At 37.4% G+C, this 21632-nt stretch overlaps 1 protein-coding gene across 3 annotated transcripts in view; it reads left to right on the top strand.

Moving 5' to 3' along the window:
- CSRNP3 (cysteine and serine rich nuclear protein 3) overlaps positions 1-21632 on the top strand; it is a 108016-nt gene that overhangs the window by 26144 nt on the left and 60240 nt on the right. For all 3 annotated transcript variants that reach the window (XM_069020784.1, XM_069020781.1, XM_069020780.1), the window contains exon 2: positions 7014-7185. In XM_069020784.1, coding sequence (XP_068876885.1) covers positions 7038-7185 — 148 coding nt within the window. In that variant the 5' untranslated portion in view covers positions 7014-7037. The remainder of the gene's footprint in view (positions 1-7013; positions 7186-21632) is intronic.

The raw sequence follows: 21632 nt of genomic DNA, 5'->3' as shown, positions 1-21632 counted from the left end.
TGTAGGACCGTGTGAGATGCTTTTGGAAGACTAAAGGAACCAGATCTATCAGCATTTGTACTGCTTGTAGATGTGAGAGATGAGCATATGCCAGCATCGTTTCTGCATTTTAAATTCATTGCCAGTGGAGCTAGGTGGCATGTGTTAGAGTGTACAACAATGTGTAGGCAGTCTAGAAGATTAGTGGATCAGTACTCAAGTGTGAAATCAGGAGTACTGTAAAGTGATGGTATAGAAACCCTGCAAAGAGCAGACTCGGCAGGATTTGGCTTGCAATGCCAGAACAGATTCCCCAGGTTGAATTGCGCAGTCTTATCCTGCAGGATTTACTTGGTGCTGTGGATTTAGCTAGGCTGAAGTAAACAAGCAGAGAAAGAATTTTCCTATTTTACGTTTGTGTAAGTTGACTGCTGCTGTAAGCAAAAATATATTAGTAAGATTATACTAATGGTATTCCCTGTGCCTATACAGTGTAGTCTCTTAAGTGGAATTAGCTTGCTATGTGTTTTAAAATGTTACAGATTGTAGTACTGAAACTACCAGAGCCTACCTCTGGAAACTGGTGCTTATGATTAGAGCTGCCAAATACAGCAAAACATGTATTGCAAACATTAATTTGAATTCCGAACAGCTGTTTGATTCATGTTCGTGTACCTCTGTTGTTCACTGTTTGCAAGCATTCATGCAAATGGTTTTTTGTCTGCATTAATGCAGTTCTTTATGTGAATAGTCATTTTCAAAAGCAAGTAATAGTCTTTGTGTGAGTGATGATGTCACTCTAGGTGACTACCCCTCCCCTCCCAAATTTAAAACTGTCAGTTACACAAAGAGCAGAATAATCCAGTGCATTATATGGAGCCAAGCAAGCACCTTGATTAGTTCACAAACATCTCTGCTGCTGACGTTTATTTAGCAGGTAAGAAAAATGTCTTTAAAAAAATGAAGCTTTGTTTGCAAGCTAAGAAAAAGACTTAAATTAAAAAATAATATTAATCACAACAAATAACCCAAACATCTCAGCTTGGGAGCATCAATATTCATGATTTGACTGTGTAATTATTTGCCAAGTCTCCCTGGCATGTTATAGTACATGCTGACTGGCCAGTGGGTGGGAGTTGTTTGTGATGAGTACTTTGCAGTAATGTTTTATGTGCAACATCTGTTTTCTGCATCCTCCAGTTCAGTTTGCAGTCATTTGCATAGAAGTGGTTTATGTTCAAAAGTGAATCTGTATTGCTGCTACAGACTTTAAATTTTTCTGTACTTTCAGTTGATGCATTTGAGACAAGAAAAATGCAGTGTGACACATAGGACAGTTTTTATTTAATACCCGCCTTTTATGTTTATATGTGGTTTTATTTTCAGATAAGAATTTTTATTCAGGTAGATTTTATCATGAAATGTGATCAGGTCTCAAGATCAAATTAGTACAAAATAAGGTTTCATAAATGAACCAAAGTAGTACGTAGTTGGATTTCTTATACGCTGTCCCCCACCCCCCTCCACTCCAAATGCCAGTGTGTTCTTGAGCTTTTTTCCTCTTGATTTTTCTGAAGCTTTAGTCAATAACTGATTTCTATAGTGAGGCTTTTCTCTAAATCATGAGGATATATAATTTGAATAGGGTTCTATTTTTTTATTTCATATCAATTTTTTATGTTTACTGCATATGGTACATGCTTGATGTTTATATCTTCACAGGTATGCTCCGTACTTGTTCAGTGTCTCAGATGTTGTATGAGCTGTATACTATAGCACTGAATTTTGCAAAACATTTTTTTGAAAACTTTGGCTAGGATGAAAATATTGTTGGACTTGTCTTTGTGGCTTGTCCTGATTTTGCCTGGGACAGAGTTCGTTTTCTTCATAGTAGCTGGCTTGGTGCTGTGTTTTTCAGATTCAATATGAAAATGATATTGACAGCACGCTGATGATTTGGTTGTTGCTAAGTGGTGCTTGCTCTAAGTCAAGGAATTTTCAGTGTCTTATCCTCTGCCAGTGAGGAACTGCACAAGGAGCTGGGGGGAGCATGGCCAGGGAAGCTGACCCAGACTGGCCAAAGGGATAATCTGTAGCATAGAATGTCATGCCCAGTATATAAACTGTCCGTGGGTGTCAGTGAGATGCTGAGGATATGGCAACTTAAGTTAGGCTTTGTAGAACAAGTTTGGCAGTGTATGTTACCACAGTATCATAAGAAAAATTTTCTCCTGGGAGCACAGGTAATGAATACACTGTCACCTGTCCATTCACTCAGTAATTATAACATCACTCTTTTTAGGCCTTTCACTGGGATTTGGAGACACCTGCTATCTAAAGAAGGTATCTAAAGGTCTGCTGCAGTGAGATTGTTACCAAGATTCTCTAAAATTTCCAGCCTTTTTAGGTACCAGAGAAAGTCAAACCAGCCAGGCTCTTACATTATTTTACTTTGTAGGTTACAGATAGTACTGTGAAAGTGTGAAATATATCTCCCACATTTACATGGGATTTTTATCTTCTAGTAATAACATATTGCCTCTGAAATTTTTAAATAGCAGGTGCCTGCCAGTTATCTGGCGTTGTAGGAAGGCAAAGCCTGTTGCCATGGAGCTTTGAGGACTTGCTTCGCCAGTCAGCATACCTGCAGCTAGAGAACTGGCTAAATGATCTCATTGTAGGAGTAGTTTCATCAGGGTGGAGGAAAACTAGGAAGTGAAAGAGGAAAAAATGGATGGAGAGTGTTTAAGACAGATATATCCTTCTCACAGGCCATATCCATCATATGCTTCTGCTGTGTCAAGTTGTCATTTTCTTGAAGAATCCTTAACTGTGTTAGGCAATTGGTGTTTGACCTGGAGCTCATAGCAATGCGTTAGCTTATTTTCCTTGCTTTAATACTGTTCCCTCTGTTTCAAATCTGTTTTGCCTTGCTGTGGACTAATGCCACACAAGCATGGTGAGAAGGATGGCAGAGGATGATGTATCATGTCGCTGTGCAAAGATTTTTTTGTTGTGAAGGATATATCTATGAAGAGGAAAGATTCCAGTGTCTGCTTGTTACTCATTTGTGTGAATCAGAAGGATGCTGCTCCAAATCAACTGTAGCTCCTAGACAGCTATTTAGTAATCATCTGGAAAGGTTTGTTTCTAATTGAACCTTTCAAGCCAACTTTCACCCTTTTTAACCACATGGATAAGTTTGATATAGAAGATCTCTTTACCTGTAGCTGTTGGTTGTTTTTCAGCCTCTGAAGACTGAACCTCACTGGTATCTTAGTGGAAGTCCAAGAATATTGATTGACCATCCTGCATTTGTTTTTCTTAGTCATGTGCTGTTGTTTGGTTCCTATAGTCAGACATGGACTTCTGTGTACTGCCTTCTATACGTATGTACATTTGCTCACTTCTTTTCAGAGTATGCGTATTGCTCAAGTATTTCTGTGTATTTAAGAGTATTCTCATCCTATATAATGGCAGTCTCACCTACCCTAAGTGACTTGTGTTAGCAAAATTGTATCACTGCATGGTTACATTACCCTTATGATTCCTCCTATCAGATACAGGGTTTATTTATAGTTTTGCTTTCCATTCATGTATTGAAAATTTGACTTGTATAAGTCTTTGGTGCCTTGTCCCATTAGACCTACCTCCAGGGTCTTCTGTTCAAATGTGGTTGGATTTGGATTTCTTTGTGACTGCAGTTGCTTCAGTTTGATTCCCCAAAATCTGAATTTACCTATTCAATTGTAGTTATGGTGCAGGACAAAGAACAATTTAGTTGAGTTCCCTGTCCTGGTTCCCTGATTGTGCACTTAGCCTTTAGTGGCCTCACCACTGTTAGAAGTTTGACTGTTACTTAGTCCTGTTGGTCTCTTGCATATATCCATGTCTTCCACTGGGATATATCACACAATGAGCGAAGAGCAAAATAATGCTTTCATAAACAGCACTGGGCTGTGTGTCCCATGCTTATTATGGCCTAGTTCCTGGAGATGTGGAGCTCACTCAGGTACTGATGCCTGTGTAAACAAGGCTATCAAATGGAACATGCCTTGTGCAGATGTGCCCCTTTCTGAAGAATATTGGCTTATGGAGCAGCATCTGTTTATACAGATGCTATTCTAAAGGGATCTCCTGCTGGTACATAGTGTGTACAAACAGCTTTAAATACTCTCTAATCTATCTCTGTGATAGCCAAGCTCTTGAGTAATGGAAGTGTCTCCTTTCCCCTATGTAACATATTCCTGGGGAGACTTGATAACAGAGAGATGAGAATCAACAAGTCTCAGGAAAGTGGCAACACCTAAATTTGATCACAACTACTTTGTCAAACAACCTTCTCAGTAATCTTCCTGGAAGAGATGCAGAACAAAAATCAGGCAACAGTCACACTCAATATATGTAATGGATAGCTATGCCTTCTTTGTGTTGTGTTGATACTCAGGTTCTGCAGTATCCCTGTACCTCCTGGCTTATCTTGATCAGCTAGCCGTGAGTAGAGCTAACCTATGTCGTTTCCAAGGATCCTGACACCCATTTGTTATGGTTCATTATACAAATTATCTTAATGAAATGGCTTTGCTGCTACCAGGTTGTGGCACTTGTTGCAAATGTAGGCTATACTAAAAATAGGCAAATTTAAAACCCTTTGGTGTAAAAAATATTTGGTTTTGCTACTTGCTGGGAACAGTTCTGGCTGTTGACACTCTCACTATGTGCAGTGGCTTTACTGATGTGCAAGACACCATTTAGTCATCCAGCCACTGTGTGCGTGTACTAGTGGGAGACAGTGTCTGACAAAAGGGCTTTTGTCTGGAACTCATCTCAGGGTATGAAATGAGTTCTTGCTCTCTGACTGGCTGTGCAGTAATGATGATCACAGGTATTAGGTTTGCCTTGCAGTGCAGTTATGACTTATGTTCTTTGGACCTAGAACTTCATGACTCGTGTAGCCACAATTTCAATGGGCACACACATGGATTTGACTTAGGTCTCACTTGTACAATAAACTCTTTGTCAGCTCATTTCTCACTCTCTTCACTGAGATGTTTGAGTGTAAGCATTTTCTTTCTCACACTCCAGCTGCTTCTTTACCCTCTTCTACAGTCAAGCTATAATCCTGTGGATTTGATATTGCAGGCTGTTGCCATGGAAATAATGGTGATTTCACAATTTCAGTGCTGTAAGCACTGCAGGAGACAATGGAAAAGGTGGTTGGCAAGAGGTATATTGAGGATATGGGGGACAGTTCAGAGGAGTTGTTTCTGAACCTATGCTTGGGGGGTGGTTCTTTATAATTGTGGGGTTTCAGTCTGTGTGTTTAGTTCTTTTATCTCTTTCTTTTTTCTCTTTTGTAAATGTGTTTTTATTAGAGGTTAGTTCATAAAAATGTATTCTTACATTTTTGCAAAGGTTATGATGCAAAGTGATTTTTGCAAAGTGATGCTAAATTCTCCTTTCCACGTCCTCAGAGTAAAAATACAGTGCTTTCTTTTAGTAAGTTTTAGCTTTCTTTTAGTAGTTTATAGTAATTCATTTTAGTAGTTTATAGTAATTCATTCTTGGACAAAAGGGCAAAGGTTGAGATCTAAGCAAGTTTTGTTTGAGCCATATATTTAGCCTGAAGAAATCCTTTTCAGGAAAACATTTTTTTCATAAATAGTAAAACAAGCTGAGAACATCATGGTGAGCATATGTATTTAAAGCTGTCTGTGTGACTGACTGTATGAAACCCTAATATATTTGTTATTTAATTTTTAGTGTGCTCTGCATGCAAACAAGTTTGGTGCTGAAGATTATCTTATGCAGCATCTGTTCTTAGCATTATGTCAGGATTCCACATCTATACTGAAATCTTTTCTCTAAGTTATACACATCCATAAAGGTAGAGTGAAGCTTACTGGAAGAAATAACATTTATAACTATGTTGTAAAATGAATTGAATTGGCAGCTTAACAAGCTGAAGGCAAGTGGCATCAGATGAGAATTTTTGATACTATAAGCTTAAAAACATCAAGCAGCAGCCTTTTTCCCCAGGTATTTACAGCAGCATTTCACTGATTAGCATAGTCAGAGAGTAGATATTATCTGTAACTTTTAAGTTAAGATCTTGGAATTAATTTTCAGTCTTCAATAGGATGCAATCCGTAATGAGGATGATAGTAAACTATTTTTTAATTAAAGATAGAGAAAAATTGTTTCAACCTATGAGATGTATTAAAATTATCTAAAAATTGCTTTAAAAATATTTTGATCCTTTTCTGCTTGGCATTCCATAAAGTGAGATATGAAGATCAACTGCTATATATGAAAGGGAAACAATAAGGAATGTTCAACATGACTCTGGCTTTGTTGGGCAATATGATTACTTGTGTGCCAGTACTCATATCTGAATTTCAAAAATGCTAGGCAAGAAACTTCTGAGTAAATTAAAATGACAAAATGAGCCAGAACTGTGTACACAGGGCCTGGCCTGGAAAAGCGCAAAGTTTCCCATACAGCTCTCAAATCTAACTGCAATTGCGGGCATTTGTTAGTACTGAGAATAACATAAATCAGACCTTTAAAATAAATCAAGAGAGAGAATGAGTTTTTTTCTGAACTATATTTATTACAGAACACTTTCTGTCATGTAATGTCTCTTGGTGTCAAGTAAGTTTCTAAGTGTTGTATAATGGTCCATTTTTGAAGAATTACATTGGAGTATTATGCTTGATCTAAATTTGCTGCATAACTGAATGTAGATATACTTACGTATGAGATTGGCTACAGAATTTTTTCTGCACAGGTAGAATACAGGTAGCATTTACCTTCTCTCTTAAAGTCAGTGAGATGATAAATATACTGATGATAAGTTGTGGGTTTTTTTGATTCCTTCTTGGAAAAGTTTTGTACAGCTCTTGGTTAAGGAGCCATTTAGCTGCAGGTAGTAGTATCTGATTGATACGTGAACTGTTTTATGAGAAATGGATTGGGAGACCTGCACGGTCGGCGGGTGTTTCAGCGCCTCATTGCCTCTGTTCCTGTTACAGGTGCATGTTGACAGCATTGCAGCAATGAGTGGGATTTTAAAGAGGAAGTTTGAAGAAGTTGGTGGAACCTCACCCTGTTCATGTGTGTGGGAATCAGATGATGACATTTCTAGCAGTGAAAGTGCTGACAGTGGAAGTAATGTCCATCCATCTTCTTCTAATCATTTTACTCGTAAGTACTAAAGGGGTGTGTAAGGCATGATGCTGCTTCTTATACAAGCTAAGAAAGTTCATTTTACTTGTTAGAAATACAGTGAAAGCTATCTGCTTTTATTTTGAAGTATTTTTTCTGTTTTATTCCATTTACATGCTGGCACTGTGAGGAAGTACTTATTTTTGAAAAAAGAACTATTTCCTCTGGTAATTGTTTCTGTGAAAATCTTTATGTTAGAGTGAGTTTCAGAGGAAATTCCATGTTTGTGCTCTGTCATTCACATCTAGTTAGTATGACACTTTTTAAGTATATAGGAGAATGTCTTCCATTTTGGGTGATGATTTGGGGGAAGGGGGAATACTAGCAGTAACTAATTTGGAGGCCAGTGCCTCTGCTTGGCATTGTGTGTTCAGAGTTGAGAGAAGTGTACACAGTCTGTGACAGAATCTGATCAGTCATCCTGCCACCTGAGCCAATGCAGCCATACAGCTCTCAGTCATTTTCTTTCACTCATTACAGGGGTAAACAAAGGAATAAAATTGTAATCCTGCCTGAGGATTTCTTGTGTGAGAAAGTTGCAGGATTGGGTTGCATAATGTTTGATTATGAAGCAAAACAAGAAAACACGCCTTGCTGTTGCAGACAACTATCCTCACTAGTATATGCTATACAAAAACCCAGCAGGCTTTTAGAATATGTAAGACGTTTGCTCTAGCCTCATCTGAGTTCAGTGTAGAATTCTTACCCCTTCAGCCCACCTTATGAAGTAATGTGTTTATTCTGTACACATATTCTATGAAGTCTGGTCTCATACTGTGTGCCCTAAGCCATTCTCTGTTCAGAAAAATCTAAAAATATTCATATAAATTCTTCCCACTCTTATTCATCAGTACTTGTGCAGATTCATTTCTTCTCCAAGGGACTGCTTGGAGACACACAACAGCAATGTAAAAAATCTTCTATTATGTCATGAGCTTCAGTTAACTGTGTCAGTACAGAGTAAGTCTTTGTGCTAGTAGAATGTTGTAACAGTACTTTATAAGCTGCATGTAGATTAAGGCTGTTGTTAATAATTAATACTCAATATTATACATTAATATTTATATTTATTTTCCTGTGGTAGCCTGTCCTACGCAAAACTAAATGTTGTGCATATCCAAATCAGTTAAATGATTACAGTAGCCTTATCTTGATTTTCTTTTCCTCAGTGGCATCTGTGGAAATGAATGGGCCTTTTTAAGAATTAAAGATATAAGTCTGCATGCTTGTGTACACATGTGCATATATTTATAGTGTGAGAAAAGCATAACTATATATGTATATGTGCTTTTTCAAATGACATATATGTACCTGTGTTTGTGTACATATGTATGCACACGTGCAGTAATTGTGCTAATGGCATACAGAAGCCTTGAGTGATATTTTAAATGTAAAGTCTGTGACAGAATGCCATAGAACTGAAGAGTGAGAAGCTCCAGGGTTTTATACATATTTTTTGACTAGGGTCCCAGCTATGGTAACTGAAGAAATACATTTGTCTCTCTCCCACTGAGGTTTAGGGATTTGTGTGAATTGGGTACTCTTCTAGTAAGAATCCTGCATATGATGCAGTAAACAAATAAATCATGCTGTTCTTTTTAAGGAGATTTGATTTGTATTTTTTTTTCCTTTGTTCCTTGAAAAGAGTTTATTATTTCACTCATGGATTGTTTGCTGGTTATTTTACTGGAATCAGGATTTCACTTTGGTTTTAAATCAAAACTTTTTTCCTAAATTCATGGCTAGGGAAGTTAACAAGCGAATTTTGCTGTCTTAAACTTTATCTTAGGTGCAGCTGGAAAGTTTCTCTATGTATGTCAGTTAAACTTCAGTAGGCTGCTGAAGCATGTTACACACGAACTATGCTCACCCTACCATTAAATGTAATCCTTAAGCAGGGCGGGAATGGGGGTGTGGTGTGAACATCTGGAGTTGTTTAGCAGGTCTGGAAAGTCCTAGATTTGATCATGATAAAATGGAGTTTATTTAAGACAATTCTAGGAAAGCATAGGGAATCCAAGTACTTGTTTGCTCTCTATTCAAAATATGTGTACCTAGTTATTTTGGAAGAATAAAGTAAAGGTACAGAGGGGCAATATGTCAGAGGAAACCAGTTGAAACAGAAAGAAGCCCCTTAATTTCTCTGTAAAACTTAATTCAAGGCTTCTGAGATAGTTATTTTAATATCTGACTACTTCCACATTCCCATTGCTGTTTCTCGTGTTGCTCGTAGTTAAGCTAATCAGTTTGCTCGCCTGCAGTGAGGCCAGTCCAGTAATATTCCTGTGTATTATGACTATTTTCTTTTCAGCAGGGTGATCTCTGCTTAAAGGGCAAGTGTTTGCAGTAAGGCAGCCCTATCAGTTAGTAATTAGGAAGTGTCAGGTGGTTCCAGTGAAAGGCAGGAAGAACTCTGGTGTTGAAGTTGGTCTATGATTTAGCTCTGGGAGATGGAGAGGGAAAGATTCTTGTAGCCTGTGTTAGTCAGGAGTAGAGTTATATTTTACAGAGTTTAATGTCATAGGGAAAAAGCCCGAGATAATGTTTGGAATGGAGCTGAACTATCTAGTGTGGGGCAGAGGCCTGCAGATGGAAGTCTTTTTTCTGAACAGCTTTTGTAAGAAACTAATGGCAATATAGATTTTTAAAGTGGTTTGTGTCAGTTTAAAAATGCCAAAAATGGGATCTCAGGAATGCTGAGAACACTGACCAAAAGTCCCTTCAGGCCATCTAAGATGTGTGATCAGGGAAATTCAGTCCCTTTATAGCATAAGCTTGCAGTGAATGTTTTCAGAAGAGTCTGTTTACTGTTAATGTAGCCAGTGTGTAGAGCAGGAGTGATAAATGCTATTACTTGCTATTTTTTACTTTAACAGACTCTGAACAGATTATTAAAAACAATAATAATACCTGTTGTTATAATATTCTTTGTTAGGTTTGGGAAACTTGTTGACTCCCTGGTTAAATTCATAGAAACATTTCCAGCACAAAAATCTGAGCCTGCAGACATTTTCCATTGCCCTGTTATTATGTCATGACTGACTTCAGTTTTTACAGTTTCTATGACAACTGTGATTTTTTGATTGGTAAAGAATCAAGCACTAAAGGATTTTTTGGAGCTGTAAAGTATTTTTCCATCAAAGGAGTAGAGTGAAAATATCAAGATGCTTTTTGCTAATCAGTATTGAAATTGAATTGCTGTCTAAATGTGGATACCTGTTTGTGGCACGCTCCGCATACACTAATTTTTCAGATAGAGCAGATGAGAAAATATCCCTATTACAGTTGCCAAATAACTTTCTGGAAAATTAATGATAATTTATGCTTACAATTTAAGACATTCTCATTTTTCAAACCATGTAGGTATTGACATTCCCAGGTTAACCCTTAAAGAAAGGTACTTACCAAGACATGGTTCAAAGCAACACAACTGGATTGTTTTCTGAGATTCTTGGGCAATTTTTGCGAGTCATCAGCAAAATGGTACTTGAGAGCTAATGATGAAATTACATTAGAGGGGAGTAAAAAAAAAAAAAAGATGAACAGAATACACAGGTGAACAATTTGTGGTTACTGGAGAAATACAGAGAGGAGCTAATAAAGAACTTATCAGGGTGGGAAGACAGCTTGTGGACTATGTCATGTATGAAGGAGAAGAGAGAAGGAGGTTCCCTGAGATGAGGAGCTTGACAAGCAACAGGGTGTTTTTCAGTAAGAGCAGGAAAGCAGTGGTAACAGATTTTACTTGGTAAATATGTCAGCTTGCAGAAAGGGCTACAGATTGGCTGGCTCAAAACTGGGAAAAGGGGGGGACTAATGAACAGAATGAGAATGAGCCAGCTTATCAAGATCAAAGGAATTTAATGCTCCAGGAGTTTGCAAATTCTTAGTCATTGAAAGTGACTCATCCTCTTTCACTACATTGATGTATATGGAACATATTTCAAAAACAAATTAGAAAATTACTGGGAAATGTTGATTTTGATTCAACAGCACATCCGTATCTGTGCTGCATTTATTAGTTAGAGAAAAGCACCTTGCACTCAGAACACATGTGTAAGTCCTGGTCTGTATTCAGGAGTGTGCACTGTCAGCAGGTCTGGAACCATTTTTTGCAGGCAATTCTTAGTTCATGCATTCTAATGTATGGGATTCTATTTGCTGATCAACTGTTGTCTGTGATATTGGATAAAAATTAAACATGATGGTTAGATATTGTCCTTGATTTGTTCTACAGAATTAAAATTTTACCAGATCATCCCTTAGCCACTGGTTTTAGATTTTTTTATAGCAGTTGCTGTCTCTAGATGCTATTACAGTACGCAAAATAATTTTAGTAACTTTACCATCTATATTATAAAGTCAAAGAATATAAAGTTTCTTTTTTCTCTCACCAGTGACACATGCAATTTTAGAAATGCAAGATCATGATGACCATGGCTTTTTTGACAAAGAGGGGTGAACATACCTAAGCTCATAGGTTTTCAAATTCTTTCAGAAGCTTTTCTTTTCAGCTAACTTCTGGCTTGGATTTGAACTAGTCTCAGCTAACATCCTTCTCTGGAGAAATGATAAGATTGGGAAGTAGATGAGTTTTATTTCAGTGAAGACTTGCTCCATGGTCTTTGTCAAATAAGATCAGAACTTTAAAACGTTTTTCTAAGGGTAAAAAAACCTTAAGATGTCTTGGGTACTAAAAGTAGCTGTCCTTTTTTTCAGGTACAAAAAAGCATTATGACAACATTTGGATACTAGTGAAAGCTGTGGGTGGCCTGATAACATTGCATTAGCTTCTGTAGGGAAATAATTGGTGAATCAGATCACAAAGCAGGGAGAAAATGGATTTTTCTTTTACCAGTTTATAACTATGAATAGATTCATTTTTGTCTGAAAAAAGTTTCATGCTTGCTTTCTCTAGACTGCTGTATCCTAATGCTCACTTTTACTCCTAGTGAGAGTCCCAGTGTCCTTCAGCAGCTTTCTTTGAATTACCTTATGTACTCTTACAAAGCAAATGAAGCTTCAGAAAGATTATTGCAATATCCTGTCTCCTTATCTAGTGCCGTGATTAGTACATATGCTTCATTTTATACTAGCTTAAAGTGTTTCCTACCAGTCTGTGTAAAGATGGCTTTAAAGACGTTTTGAAATTTAAAGCCAAGTTAGATTCAGTGCTTTTAACAATGTATGTTTCCTTCCTGAACTGGTTGGATGGGACCCTGAGCAACCTCACCCTCATGGGTGGCATCCCTGCCTGGGGGTGGGAGGTTGGAACTAGATGATCTTTAAGGCTCCTTCCAAACCAAACCATTCTGTGATAGTCCAATACAGTAAACTTTATAACTAATTTCGGACTGTAGCACCCTCAGTGCAGGAGCCACTGTGCGGTGTTTTCTCCCTACTAAGTGTTGCTCTGCTGTTCTTTGCTCTGATTTAGCCAAGCACTAGTTTAGCAATAGGGATTACTGAGGGGAGTTAACTCCAGAAGGAAAGCAACATAAAGGCACAGATTCTACTGATAGTGGATCTTCTTTCAGAAGTTCCTTCCAGGGGCTTGTCCCTGCTCAAAGGTTTTTTCTCTATCGGTTGATACAGCTGTTGTTTGTATGAACATGCTGTAAGCGATCTTAAGTCTCTAGTAGTGAGCTGGGAACAGCCTTCTGTGGGGTTTGGCATGGTTGTTCTTTTTGTGGCTTGTTTTAATAGACTGGTGGTTCTGCTTGCAAAGCAGAATTAACAAGCAGATGAACTTAGTAGTTTTATATTGGTGATTTCATAATGAAACCGTTCTAATGCTTACAAGAAAGATGCAACTATATTTTATTTCTGTTTTCTGTCTTACCAGCCTTCAATGGTCGAGTTTTATATTTTGATTTTTCTTACATGATTTGTATTGGACTTTTTGGCTCTCCTGGGGACCTGGACCTGCTTAAAATGAAAGCCTGTATCTGCATACAGAAAATGCAGAGTGACTTTCTCCAATACAAGACAGCAACCATATACAGTAAATGTATGACTACAGGGGGGGAATGAATCCATGGAAATTACTGACCCATAGGCAAAGAATTCAAGAACTTTGATTGAAACATTAGGGAAAAAGAAAAGTGTTCTGCTTGCTGGAGGCTGTATTGACTTCTTGCTTTCTTCTTCCTCTGTAGACCAGCCTCATCTCCCATGTGTATTGTAGTCTTGCTGAGATGTCCTGGTGCTCAGGGCAGTTTCCTGATGTGCACCAAGTGTGAAGGTGTATTAAAGGTCCTGATCCTTACAGGAATATAAAGAAATTGAATATCAATCCCCTCTCCCCTGCAAAGTACTGTGGTGATGTTTTCAGCAGGTGCGGTTAGGAGACTATAAACAAGCTATAATTTCTTTGGAATTTGCCAATTCAGTGAATTAAAAACAGTTACGTTAATTGTTTGATTCTAAAGCTTTCACAGCTGTTTCTCTTCTGTGAGGGTTTGTTTGTTTGGCTTCCCAGCAGTCTTGCTGTGGTGTCCTGTGTTCATCTACCTGTTCATCTGTCTGTTTTGAGCTTTCAAGAATTTAGAGCAAGTGAGGGGATGTGATTCTTCATTGGTGGTATTCAACAATATTGATCATCATTCTTTTGTTCACTAAATATGCCACATTTTTGGTGTTCTGATTGTGTGAATACTGATGCTGCCCTACCACAATGTATTTGTAGTACTAATAGCATTAAGGCATGTGGGTAGCATCCAGACCTCAAAGTTTGAAATTCAGAATTTTTATAATACCTGTAGCAAAAAAACCCCAAAAACCAAAACCAACCAAACAAAAAAAACCCCAACCAACCAAAAAGGAAAAAACAAACAAACAAAAACCCACAAAGAAACAAACCAAAAAAAAGAGAGAAGATAAGCAGCTCATTTAGTCGGAACTTACATAATAGTGATATGACTTTTCTGGAGGAGAAAACCAGTTAGCAGTTATCAAGGACATTGGCTTGTAGTCCTGTTATTTCCCAGTTCACTATCAAAGTCAATTAAAACTCTTTTTATAATGTGGAGTCTTTTGTATTTTAATGAATTCATCATCAACTATGTATGCCCCAGAGTAACAGTGGTGAGAAAGGGAGTTTCACCATCAAACTGATTGAAGACTCAGTGACTTCATCCCAAATGAGGCTTCAACTGTAACTATCCATGGCTCCAGCCTTGTTACGTGACTTGTTTTCACTGGGTGCTTGTGTGCAAAATAATAATGTGCCAAGCCACTAACCCCCCTTGCAGTGAAGGTACTGAATACAGTCCCAGGACTTGCTTAGAGATTGTCAGAGACAGCTTAGCCTGATGGCAGTGCTTGTTGACTTTCTGAGTTACTGATGTTTAGTGAATTGCTCCATATAAATATTTTTTGTATTACACCTTCTTGTAATGTTGTTTCTCTCCATTTTGGAAACTCCAGGCTTGAGATACAGACAAAGAACAGGTTTTTTAGTACTGAAAATTAGGTTTTTGTGTATTTTGTGTATTTTCAACTGGTTGTCTGAGTATTTTATTTAGACAAGGATATTAGGAGATGCTTTTGAAAATGTTTAAGCAGGAGTTTTGTTTGCAACTAAACTAATGTCAATTCCAAGCTCTTTCTTATTTTAATTGAGGTATGACTGCTAGCAAAGAAAGCAGCCATAGGCAGTGGTCATCTGTAGAGCAATAGTTCAGCAGTGGTTACTATAGCAACCATAGGTGACCTACATTTTACCAAAAAGTGATCTTGTGTCTTTTTTTTTTTTTTTAATGGACCCCACCCATTGATTTCTATTACTATTTTTAATCTTTTACACATTGTTTTACTTAAATAATATTCTTAGTTTTGAGTGATTAGTGTGGAATGGACATAAAAAGTTTTGGAGCAGAGATAACATTTCATTGTTCTACTTCTGTTTAAAATTAGTAGCAATTTTTACCTTTGCTGTCACATCCAAGAGTATGTTCTTAGGAATAAGGTAACACCATTTAATTAATTACAGTTGCATTTTAATAATGTATTATTTGTATGGCTACCAGTGTGTGGCTTATAATGGCTTGCAGTGGAAAGACTCATTGTTGAGAATTTATCTATTTCACTAACGTTACAAGTCGGTAGGCTACAGTATGAATAAAGCTACCCAAACTTTGGACTTTGAATAAGCATCAAAAATGCTTTTGGCTTTAGTAAATTCATCTTGTCATTGCCTTTAAGGAAGTGAGAATTTTCTCAAAAAATGAGAATATTCTGCAGACAGAAGAGCAGCTAGGAGAGATGACAAAATGTGACATTTCAGGTAAAAATTGAGTTGGCATTTTAAATTTCCATTTTTCACAATGAGATTAACACAGAAGGGTATGTGCTGGATCAAGGAAGTCATTAAATGTTGTGATTTGTCTAGAATTTTTTGCAGATGAGACAGGCCTGGATTTTCAGAAAATTTTGTTAAAATAGGTTATTTGAGAAAGGATTTACTTTTTTTTTTTTTAATTGGAGCGACTTTGGTAGTCTTCAGATAAATGCACTGTTTAACTTTGAATTGTTTGTTGTGTTTTATAGTGTGAAGGAATCTTTAGTTTCACATAAATGAAAGAGAAATCTACAATAGAAACATTAGGGAAAAAGAAAAATATCATGATCAAAACCTTTTTTTTCCTCAAATCATTTTGAAACCAAATTTTTTTTCGTAACTTAATGGATTGCCTGCTAATTACTAAAACCCTCTCATAGCCGTGAGAGTCTATCATGGCATTTCGTGGGACTACTAAAGGCTGAAGTGAATCTATTCAGATCCGTATTTTGCAGTTCCTCCTCACTGTTCCCATACATCATATGCATCCTGCAGCTGATAATGGAACCACCTTCCAATTTCTCCTATATTTTCCACTTTCTCCTCTCTGCCCACGCATCTTTTGTAGCCTGTTTATTGCTTTGAATTTTATACAGCCCACTCAGTTTCATCCATGCTGCACGGCATGCTTTGCACCATCCCTTCAGTCATGTGTTATTAGATTAGCTATAGGCTCGTGTTTGCATACCTCAAAAAATAAAACATTTTTTATTTGTTATCTTCTTTTTTGCTTCAGAAAGCTTGAATTGTGTGCTCTATGTCCATCTGCATACACTCTGATACATGCAAACAGCAGCAGTACTATTGGCAAGAAATATTAATTACTTGTGTGAAACAGCAGTACTAAATGCTTTTGGGAGTTGATCTAGTTTGTCTTTATGATGCAGAATTTAATTATCACCTACACTTCTGTATCATGATCAAATACTTTTTTTCTCATATCATTTTGATCCTAAAAATTCTTATGTATCCCTTAAACAGAATGTCGCAATAGCAAGCGTTGCAGCCCTGATTCCCAAGAGGTGTTTCATTACTTACACAGAGCCAAGGTCCCTTCTGTTCCTTGTATGGCCACGCTGGCGAGGGGGCTGGGGGTGCCTGGGAGGCTGGGAGGAGACACAGCTGGGACAGGTGACCCCAGCCAACCAAAGGGACATTCCAGACCATATGACAGCATGCTCAGCATATGAAGTGGGGGAGAGAAGGAAGAAGGCATTTGTCTTCCCAAGTAACCTTACCCTTGATGGGGTCTTGCTCTCCTGGAGATGGCTGAGTCTGCCTACCAAGGGAGGTGGTGAATCAGTTCCTTGGTTCGCTCTGCTTGCATGTGTGGCCTTTTCTTTCCCAGTTAAACCCATACATTTTCCAGCTTTTACCTTTGAATTCTCTTCCCAATCCTGCTGGTGGGACGGTGAGCGAGTGGCTGCCCGGGGGTTGGCTGCTGGCTGGGGTTAAACCATGACAGGCACAAACAGGCATTTCTAATGGCAAAGCTGGTACTGTCACTGCCTTGTGCCACCAGTCCCTTCTATCTATATGATGACCACAATTTTGCAGTATGGATTAAATGTTAGTTTGGTTTTAGTTTTGCTTTTCTCAAAACTATATCCAAAAACGTCTTTTAGAAAGACATCCAACCTCACTTTAAGGACTTCGACAGATGGCAAGTCTGTCACCTGCCATGGTAAGCAGGATTAATGTTTAATTGTCCTTGCAATACTGAATTTTGCCCTGCTCCGTGAAATACAGGAAGGTTTTCAGACTCCCTGTTGTGTCAGAGCAGAAGTACCTTGTGTACCAGAAATCAAATATGCATACTGGCTGTGTGCTCAAAGGTTGTATGATCATTTATTTTTTATATATCAATATGCTCTTCTGAATTTTTTCACCCTGATATGGTAACTTGGTTTAATTGCAAACAAACGGAATTTTCTGTTTATTCTGTGACTCTGCATCTGACATCACATAATTTTTGATAGCAATTCTAAGAGTTTGTTGGTATCATTTTAACAGTAATGAGACATGAATTTCATTTTTTTAAGTACAGATTAAGGAAATGTCTACAGACTGAAAACATGATTTGAGAGGTCTAAAAATCTCCTGAGAGAAACTGGCGTTCTTTGAGATCACAAGGTCAGTAGTACAGTAGCAGTTATTCACGTGCATATATCTCTACAGTTATACAGGCCCAATTTCATTTTTGTACCATTTGATGGTACAAAACATGATGCTATATTTTACATCTCTGCAGAGATTTTGGTTAGCAATTTTGGAAGAAAGTAAGTAAAAAAAAAATCAGTTTTCCAGCTGCACCTTCGTGTTTAAAAATGCTTAAAATTCATGCTGAAACCTATTGGATTAGTATACATCAGCAACTTCCAGTGTAATTAGATTTATGCAGGTAAAATGTTCCTAACTTATTGTACATGTTTGTAAATAAGTTAATTATTGTATATTTGCATCCTTTGTCACTTGCTTGCAAAAGTATCAGCTGTTTAATATTTTGGAAAAGGAAACACCGAGTTATCTGAAGAGGTACTTTCAAGGCTTTTATTTTAATTGTCACATCATGGTGTGATTTATTTTTTCCAAAGACTGGAAGTGAGGGATATGATTTATTCAGCTACAAAGAGCTGGCCAACACACCTCAAGTGGTAAAGTGTTCAGGAGAACTGTGTGTAATCAGCATAATATTTTAATAATTTTACAAAGTAACTTAAAATGCTTGATAAATAGCAAGAAAACAATGATAGCATCTTCTCTTGGATAACTAATTCATAATTTCATGTAAGCTTTACTCGGATATTGGAAAATGGGTATTTATCTTTTACTTGTTTGTTATTAGAATGTTACTTTTAAATGTTACATGTACTGATGAAGGTAGAATCAGAAAGCATGAGTGTAGGTAACCCTTCTTCTGAAGGGCCAACTGTTTGATTTAGGGGTTAATCATTATACAGATGCAGACATTAAACCTGTCTGGTTTTTGTGGGTCTAAGTGTGACAATTTGTCATATTGTTTGATCTGAGATGTGGAGGAAGGATAGGAGTTCCCACCCCCTCCCTGCTTCTCCCTCTGGTACTCAGAGTTAGGTTTCTGGTCTATGTAGGAGATGAGTTGGAAGGGGATTCTTTCTCTGGGCTTTATTTATTAAATTACATAAGCAACCTATCTAATACATGAGATAATGGGATAGGTAAAATGGTAAAAGAACAGGCATGGTGGGTTTTTTGTTGGTTGCTCACCTTGCCCTTTGTTTTGTGAAGAGTAATTTTGTTCTATGTGCTCTTTAAATGGCAGGTTAACTGCTGTAGCTAATTCATAGGAATAAGCTTATTCCAAAACAAGGTCAAGCTGGAAAAATTAATAGTTTAACCTCAAATAGGTGGGATCTTTGAATTTCTCTTTCAGCTACAGGGCAGACAGATGATAGAAATGTAAGACGTAAGATGACAAACACAATTTTGAAGAAACAGGTTTTACCCATATCACACATAAGAGGAAGGAATTGCTAGCTGATTACAATTCTGCTTTGATTTTGGTTGGTTGGTTGGTTGGTTGGTTGGTTTGCTTTATTGTTGGGCTTTTCTGTTTGTTTATTTTAAATATCCAAACACAAGGTCCTTGTCCACCATTTATCTTCACACCACAATCTCTGGCTAACAACAAAGGGGAAAAAAAGACTACCACCACAACAAAGTAAACAATCCCCCAAATGAAAAACAAACAAAAACCCTTCTACAGGTCTTGACATGACTTTGCATTCACAAGGTCTGAGGAGTGATGACGATAAAAAATTTCCATGTTCAAATCTCAGTCTTAAAATGGGGTGAGTGGAGAGACAGCATAAACCACTAATCCAATTGTGCTAGAACAGCTGCCCAGATGCAGCAACTGTGAAATCTGTGCTAGCAACCTGATTGTGTTTTAACCATGGTGTCATCTAACTTAGCTCTGTGTGCAGTATGACAGTATCCGGATTCAGTGGCTGCTTTAAGATGTTTTAGCTCATGGGGATGAAGCCCAGTGAGAGTTCCTGCACAAATGCATTGTTTGCAGCCTCTCCAGTGGTGCTGCCTCAGGGCTGGATTGTGCACTTGGCACAGCAGAGATGTGAGACATACAGAGATTTACCAAAGGCTATAAATTTCTGAAGGGGACAATCACCACTATCACAAATGCAACAGTTTTCCCACGTCAGGATCTATAAGCCTGCAAGACAGCTGAACAGAGGATATTTCAGGAACAAATGATGGCATAGTCTTATTTTTAAAAAGAACATAATTTAATTTTATGTGATAGTGCCTGCATTTTAATGCATAGCATAATAAAGCCTGAACCCTTTGGCTGAGGTCAACCTACCTACTAGTGTCTTCTTTTAGGAGTAGTTAAGCATATAAAGGAAAAATTCTTCTCTTCCCATAAATACTTTCCAGTGGTTAATTCAAGAGTTTTTAATTAGAAATCACAATAGATGAGAACTTGGAAGATTTCTGTGACTATAAATTCCCTCATAGCACTTTTTTCCCTAGAAATTAGAAATACAGAATAAAAAGATAAAAAGGTATGTGTCCTATGTTGAAATTGCCACAATATTGATGTTGTAGAACTTGGGGGTTTTGTTATAAGTTGTGGTCTGTGGTTTCCTTTTTCAGGGTTTTACTCAGATGCCAGTACTAGCTAAAAATAAATAAATAACTGTTTATTTGGGATGGCAAAATCCACTATCTAGAGACCAAAATTAATTTGTAGGTTTTGTACTGCTTATGATGGAAGCTATAAAAATGCATGACTTGTCCATTTCAGGGCTGGGAGACAGTTTAAAAATCCAAAGTAATTCCACTGGAGAAGGTATGTATTATGGAAAGAATAAGCACTTTGATAGTATCTCTACCCTTTTGTCTGGTAAGACACAGATTTTGTTGATGGTATGATAAAGTGTTTGAAATGTGACACAGGGAATTCAGAGACTTGCATTCTATCCTCTAGAGTTTCCTTCCTTTGGGAATTTCAAGAATTCATTAAATAAATCTGACCAGAGGAGATTAAAGCCCTCTTTCAGCAAGGTGCTTAAGTTGGATTGATGCTTAATAAGAATAATTGTGCTGGGACCATTGTTTTTTAATATTTGTTCTCACTCAAATGGGGCCTTAAAAAATCAACCATCTAAAATGGCAGCAGAATAAGTAGTTAAGGATGCTGATAAACAATTTCCAAAAAGCATACTATTCACAATATTTTAAGAATCTATTTCTTTCTACCTCTATTTCTTCATCACTATCCCTGTTATCCTTTTGATTGTTTGAAAAGCATTATAATTCAGTGGTCCAGTTTAGTACTTAAGTAAGTCCTAGACACATTCTTGTTATTTCTAATCCATCAAGAGTACCCAACAGCTCCTTTATTTTCTTTATACCAGTCTAATGAGGTCAGAAAGGTCAGAAGAAACTGGCAAGAAGGGTCAGAGTGGCTTATGCAAGGGTCCTTTTCTGTAGGCTGATATTCAGCATGCTGGGAATGGGTCTGGCTATAGTATTTGCATTCTGTAGTGAAATAATGACATGAGCAATTTGACAAGTAGGCTTCATTATCCTTTTCCACAAAATGTATTTCCACAACTAGAGCAATTAGTAGGGATTATCTTTGAGAGGAGAATAAATGGCTTTTAACCGCTTCATGCGTACTAAAATACTGCTAGATGCTTTAAATTTTTCCCATCTGGAGAATTTATTTTCTCTTTTAAATTCAAGTGGCAGGGTATCACCCTGTATCAGAAGAAACAGTACTTTCCCATCCACTTACTGATCTAACTTAGAAATAGAATCCTGAAGTTCATATCAGGATTAAATTTCTAGACTTGCCAGTATAATTTTCCTTCCCCCCCACCTCTGTTACTGCTGAAAGTGCAAAATATTTTCTCTCTAATTGTTTTGACTTGTTCAATGAAACAGGTTCTCTCTAACTGGTGGTCTTGAAGCAAACCTTTTACTTGTAACCACTAAAAGCACAATTGTGGGATAAGTGACAGTAAGATGTTTGATCAGTTTTTTAAAAATTTTATTTTGTTTTTTCAAATGGAGATGC

This window comes from Aphelocoma coerulescens, chromosome 7, assembly GCF_041296385.1.
Source record: "Aphelocoma coerulescens isolate FSJ_1873_10779 chromosome 7, UR_Acoe_1.0, whole genome shotgun sequence".
Lineage (NCBI taxonomy): Eukaryota > Metazoa > Chordata > Aves > Passeriformes > Corvidae > Aphelocoma > Aphelocoma coerulescens.
The sequence above is the reverse complement of the archived record's forward strand: the minus strand, read 5'-3'. Positions and strand labels throughout refer to the sequence as shown.